Here is a 6,279-nt window from a genome sequence, read left to right as displayed (position 1 = left end):
ACAGCATCAATGTAACAGTATAACTTTAAACCATCCCCTCGCCCCGACACGGGCGTGAACCAGGGACCCTCTGCACACATCGACAACAGTCACCCACGAAGCGTCGTTACCCATCGCTCCACAAAAGCCACGGCCCTTGCAGAGCAAGGGGAACAACTACTTCAAGGTCTCAGAGCGAGTGAAGTCACCGATTGAAACGCCATTAGTGCGCAACCCGCTAACTAGCTAGCCATTTCACACTGGTTACATTTGCACATCAGCAAACAGTACACATTTGACTTCAGATTCTAGTAGGGTGAGGCTGGGTGCTGCAGACTGTTCTAGTGCCCTCCCCAATTCGTTGATATATATGTTGAAGAGAGTGGGGTTTAAGCTGCACCCCTGTCTCACCCCATGGCCTTGTGGAAAGAAATGTGTGTGTTTTTTGCCAATTTTAACCGCACACTTGTTGTTTGTGTACATGGATTTTATGATGTCGTATGTTTTACCCCCAACACCACTTTCCATCAATTTGTATAGCAGACCCTCATGCCAAATTGAGTCAAAGGCTTTTTTGAAATCAACAAAGCATGAGAAGACTTTGCCTTTGTTTTGGTTTGTTTGGTTGTCAATAGGGTGAATACATGGTCTGTTGTACGGTAATTTGGTAAAAAGCCAATTTGACATTTGCTCAGTACATTGTTTTCCTTGAGGAAATGTACGAGTCTGCTGTTAATGATAATGCAGAGTATTTTCCCAAGGTTACTGTTGACGCATATTCCACGGTAGTTATTGGGGTCAAATTTGTCTCCACTTTTGTGGATTGGGGTGATCAGTCCTTGGTTCCAAATATTGGGGAAGATGCCAGAGCTAAGGACGATGTTAAAGAGTTTTAATATAGCCAATTGGAATTTGTTGTCTGTATATTTGATCATTTCATTAAGGATACCATCAACACCACAGGCCTTTTTGGGTTGGAGGGTTTTTATTTTGTCCTGTAACTCATTCAAGGTAATTGGAGAATCCAGTGGGTTCTGGTAGTCTTTAATAGTTGATTCTAGGATTTGTATTTGATCATGTATATGTTTTTGCTCTTTATTCTTTGTTATAGAGCCAAAAAGATTGGAGAAGTGGTTTACCCATACATCTCCATTTTGGATAGATAATTCTTCGTGTTGTTGTTTGTTTAGTGTTTTCCAATTTTCCCAGAATTGGTTAGAGTCTATGGATTCTTCAATTACATTGAGCTGATTTCTGACGTGCTGTTCCTTTTTTTTCCGTAGTGTATTTCTGTATTGTTTTAGTGATTCACCATAGTGAAGGCGTAGACTCAGGTTTTCCGGGTCTCTATGTTTTTGGTTGGACAGGTTTCTCAATTTATTTCTTAGATTTTTGCATTCTTTATCAAACCATTTGTCATTGTTGTTCATTTTCTTCGGTTTTCTATTTGAGATTTTTAGATTTGATAGGGAAGCTGAGAGGTCAAATATACTGTTAAGATTTTCTACTGCCAAGTTTACACCTTCACTATTGCAGTGGAACGTTTTACCCAGGAAGTTGTCTAAAAGGGATTGAATTTGCTGTTGCCTAATTGTTTTTTGGTAGGTTTCCAAACTGCATTCCTTCCATCTATAGCATTTCTTAATGTTACTCAGTTCCTTTGGCTTTGATGCCTCATGATTGAGTATTGCTCTGTTCAAGTAGACTGTGATTTTGCTGTGGTCTGATAGGGGTGTCAGTGGGCTGACTGTGAACGCTCTGAGAGACTCTGGGTTGAGGTCAGTGATAAAGTAGTCTACAGTGCTACTGCCAAGAGATGAGCTATAGGTGTACCTACCATAAGAGTCCCCTCGAAGCCTACCATTGACTATGTACATACCCAGCGTGCGACAGAGCTGCAGGAGTTGTGACCCGTTTTTGTTGGTTATGTTGTCATAGTTGTGCCTAGGTGGGCATATGGGGGAGGGAATGCTGTCACCTCCAGGTAGGTGTTTGTCCCCCTGTGTGCTGAGGGTGTCAGGTTCCTGTCCAGTTCTGGCATTTAGGTCGCCACAGACTAATACATGTCCCTGGGCCTGGAAATGATTGATTTCCCCCTCCAGGATGGAGAAGCTGTCTTCATTAAAGTATGGGGATTCTAGTGGGGGGATATAGGTAGCACACAGGAGGACATTTTTCTCTGTTAAGATAATTTCCTTTTGAATTTCTAGCCAAATGTAAAATGTTCCTGTTTTGATTAATTTAATGGAGTGAGTTAGGTCTGCTCTATACCAAATTAGCATTCCCCCAGAGTCCCTTCCCTGTTTCACACCTGGTAGTTTGGTGGATGGGACTACCAGCTCTCTGTAACCTAGAGGGCAATCAGTGGGTCCGTCTCCTCTATACCATGTTTCTTGTAGGATGACAATGTCTGTATTTCCGATTTATTGGTAAAGTCCAGGTTACTGCTCTTTAGGCCAAAGGCAGATGACCTCAGGCCTTGGCTATTCCAGGAAGATAGTGAAGGCTTTGTGTTCCATAAAGTGTCCAATGTTGTTGGTCGTGTGGTTTGTGTGAGCAGAGCCTATCTCTCTCTTTCCCTCCCTCCCTCCCTCCCTCCCTCCCTCCCTCCCTCCCTCCCTCCCTCCCTCCCTCCCTCCCTGAGCAGTGTTCTTTTCCTCCCTCCTCCCCTTTCCATCCCTCCCACTCTCTCTGAGCAGTGTTCTTCTCCTCCCTCCCTCCCTCCCTCCCTCCCTCCCTCCCTCCCTCCCTCCCTCCCTCCCTCCCTCCCTCCCTCCCTCCCTCCCTCCCTCCCTCCCTCTCTGAGCAGTGTTCTTTTCCTCCCTCCTCCCTTTTCCATCCCTCCCACTCTCTCTGAGCAGTGTTCTTCTCTCCCTCCCTCCCTCCCTCCCTCCCTCCCACCCTCCCTCCCTCTCTGAGCAGTGTTCTTCTCCTCCCTCCCTCCCTCCCTCCCTCCCTCCCTCCCTCCCTCCCTCCCTACATCTCTCCCACTCTCTCTGAGCAGTGTTCTTCTCCTCCTCCCTCCCTCCCTCCCTCCCTCCCTCCCTCCCTCCCTCCCTCCCTCCCTCCCTCCCTCCCTCCCTCCCTCTCTAAGCAGTGTTATTTTCCTCCATCATCCCTCCCTCCCTCCCTCCCTCCCACTCTCTCTAAGCAGTGTTCTTTTCCTCCATCCTCCCCCAATCCTCAGTTCTCTTCTTCTTTCTATTTTATCTTTTTATTATTTGATTCTACCCGCTGGACTCCTTACTATCCCTCTACCCCTCCCCCTGCCCCTGCCCCTCCCCCTGCCTCTCCCCGCCTCTCTCCCTCCCTCTATTCAATTCAAAGGGGCTTTATTGGCATGGGAAACATAGACTATATATACAAAAGTATATGTACACCCCATCAAATTAGTGGATTCGGCTATTTCAGCCACACCCGTTGCTGACAGGTGTATAAAATCGAGCACACAGCCATGAGATCTCCATAGACAAACAGCAGTAGAATGACCGGTACTGAAGAGCTCAGTGAGTTTCAACGTGGCACCGTCATAGAATGTCACCTTTCCAACAAGTCAGTTCGTCAACTTTCTGCCCTGCTAGAGCTGCCCCGGTCAACTGTAAGTCCTGTTATTGTGAAGTGGTAATGTATAGGAGCAACAACGGCTCAGCCGGTGAAGTGGTAGGCCACACAAGCTCACAGAACGGGACCGTTCGTCTGTCCTCTGTTGCAACACTCAATACCGAGTTCCAAACTGCACCTGGAAGCAACGTCAGCACAAGAACTGTTCGTCGGGAGCTTCATGAAATGGGTTTCCATGGCCGAGCAGCCAGATACAAGCCTAAGATCACCATGCGCAATGCCAAGTGTCGGCTGGAGTGGTGTAAAGCTCACCGCCATTGGACTCTGGAGCAGTGGAAACGCATTCTCTGGAGTGATGTTTTTTTATGGTTCAGGCCCCTTAGTTCCAGTGAAGGGAAATCTCAACGCTACAGCATTCAATGGCATTCTAGATGTATTCAATGGCATTCTAGATGTATTCAAAAGCATTCTAGATGTATTCAATGGCATTCTAGATGTATTCAAAAGCATTCTAGATGTATTAAAAGCATTCTAGATGTATTCAAAAGCATTCTAGATGTATTCAATTGCATTCTAGATGTATTCAAAAGCATTCTAGATGTATTCAATGGCATTCTAGATGTATTCAAAAGCATTCTAGATGTATTCAAAAGCATTCTAGATGCCTTCAATGGCATTCTAGATGTATTCAATGGCATTCTAGATGCCTTCAATGGCATCTAGATGCCTTCAATGGCATCTAGATGTATTCAATGGCATTCTAGATGCCTTCAATGGCATTCTAGATGCCTTCAATGGCATTCTAGATGTATTCAAAAGCATTCTAGATGTATTCAAAAGCATTCTAGATGCCTTCAATGGCATTCTAGATGTATTCAATGGCATTCTAGATGTATTCAATGGCATTCTAGATGCCTTCAATGGCATCTAGATGCCTTCAATGGCATTCTAGATGTATTCAATGGCATTCTAGATGCCTTCAATGGCATCTAGATGCCTTCAATGGCATTCTAGATGTATTCAATGGCATTCTAGATGCCTTCAATGGCATTCTAGATGCCTTCAATGGCATTCTAGATGCCTTCAATGGCATTTGGGATGAATTGGAACGCCGACTGCGAGCCAGACCTAATCGCCCAACCTCACTAATGCTCTTGTGGCTGAATGGAAGCAAGTCCCCGCAGCAATGTTCCAACATCTGGTGGAAATCCTTCTCTGAAGAGTGGAGGCTGTTATATATAGCAGCGAAAGGGGGAGACCAACTCCATATTAATCTTCATGATATGGAATGAGATGTTCAATGAGCAGGTGTCTACATACTTTTAGTCATATAGTGTATGTTTACATTGCCAAAGCAAGTGAAATAAACAATATAAACAAAACTGAGAAAAAACTCAGTAAACAACATCATCAAAAAAACTCCTAGAAACAAACAGTAAAGATTGAACTCAAAAAGGTTTCAAAATGATAGACATTTCACGTGTTATATTATCAGCTATGTACAGTGTTTTAGTCATGTCCAATAGTTGTAATACGAATAGAGAACGAAGACAAAATAATCTGAAAAGTGGTGATACTTACAATGTTGTTTGCACTCCACAGGTTGCTCTTTTTCCATGACAACGGTCCACAAATCTCACTGCTGCGATTGCACTTAGTGGCATTTCACCTGACATACAGGAGTTCATCACTGTTGGAGCTGTTGACTGTGTCCTCTCTGTTAAGAGCCAGATAGCGTTCCAATTTGCTCTGGTATTTTTAGTTGATTCTTTCCACTGTGTCACATAGTTATATATTTGCTTTCTCATAATTTGGTTGGGTCTAATTGTGTTTCTGGCCTGGGGCTCTGTGGGGTCTGTTTATGAACTGAGCCCGGGAACCAGCTGGCTGAGGGGACGTCCGTCCGTCCGTCCGTCTGTCCGTCCGTCCGTCCGTCCGTCCGTCCGTCCGTCTGTCTGTCTGTCTTCTCCCCTCCTCTCTCCCTCTCAGTGATGACATCACGAACAGCCGGTCTTAAGCCGACCAGTAGGATTGCAGCATATCAGTGGTGCTGACTCCATTCTCTCTGCCCCTCTCACTCCTCTCCCTCCTCTCTCTCTCTCTCTCTCTTGCTGGCCTCTCATTTCTCCACACTACTGCTAACATGGCTGATGCATTCGCAGGCACATGGAACCTGAAGGAGAGCAAGAACTTTGATGAATACATGAAGGCCCTGGGTGAGCAGTGTGTGTGTGTGTGTGTATGTATGTGTGTGTGTGTGTATGTGTGTGTGTGTGTGTGTGTGTGTGTGTGTGTGTGTGTGTGTGTGTGTGTGTGTGTGTGTTTTATACATGCGGGTGTGTGTCGAGTAACAGTAAAGTGGTAAAGCATGGGGTGTGCGTCCCTTCCTCCCTCCCTCCTTCCCTTCCTCCCTGCCTGCCTGCTGGTGTATGTGTACACTTGTGAGAAGGCTGTGACTGTTCATCAATACTTAAAGGTGTTTGTGTGCAGCCTCTTTTGTGTATTTTTGTGCAGATGTGTGTGTGTTTGTGAACACATACACACACACACACACACACGCAGGTGTGTGTATTTATGCACGCCCACCATATGTGTGTGTGGTCGCCCGCATGTGTGTGTGTGTAAGTAGCAGAGCACGTGTGTTTAAAGGGATAAAGCAGGATTTTGACATTTTTTAAACCTTATTTAACTAGGCAAGTCAGTTAAGAACAAATTCCTATTTACAATGACGGCCTACCC

General features: G+C 45.3%; 1 protein-coding gene across 1 annotated transcript in view; it reads left to right on the top strand.

Annotated features, from left to right (window-relative positions):
* The first annotated feature begins 5,601 nt into the window (after positions 1–5,601).
* The window catches only part of LOC129830727 (fatty acid-binding protein, heart-like), a 5,165-nt gene continuing 4,487 nt past the window's right edge, over positions 5,602–6,279 (top strand). The window contains exon 1 of the mRNA XM_055893376.1: positions 5,602–5,756. Coding sequence (XP_055749351.1) covers positions 5,684–5,756 — 73 coding nt within the window. The 5' untranslated portion in view covers positions 5,602–5,683. The remainder of the gene's footprint in view (positions 5,757–6,279) is intronic.

This window comes from Salvelinus fontinalis, chromosome 32 (genome assembly GCF_029448725.1).
Source record: "Salvelinus fontinalis isolate EN_2023a chromosome 32, ASM2944872v1, whole genome shotgun sequence".
Taxonomy (NCBI): domain Eukaryota; kingdom Metazoa; phylum Chordata; class Actinopteri; order Salmoniformes; family Salmonidae; genus Salvelinus; species Salvelinus fontinalis.
This window is presented reverse-complemented; position numbering and strand designations above follow the sequence as displayed.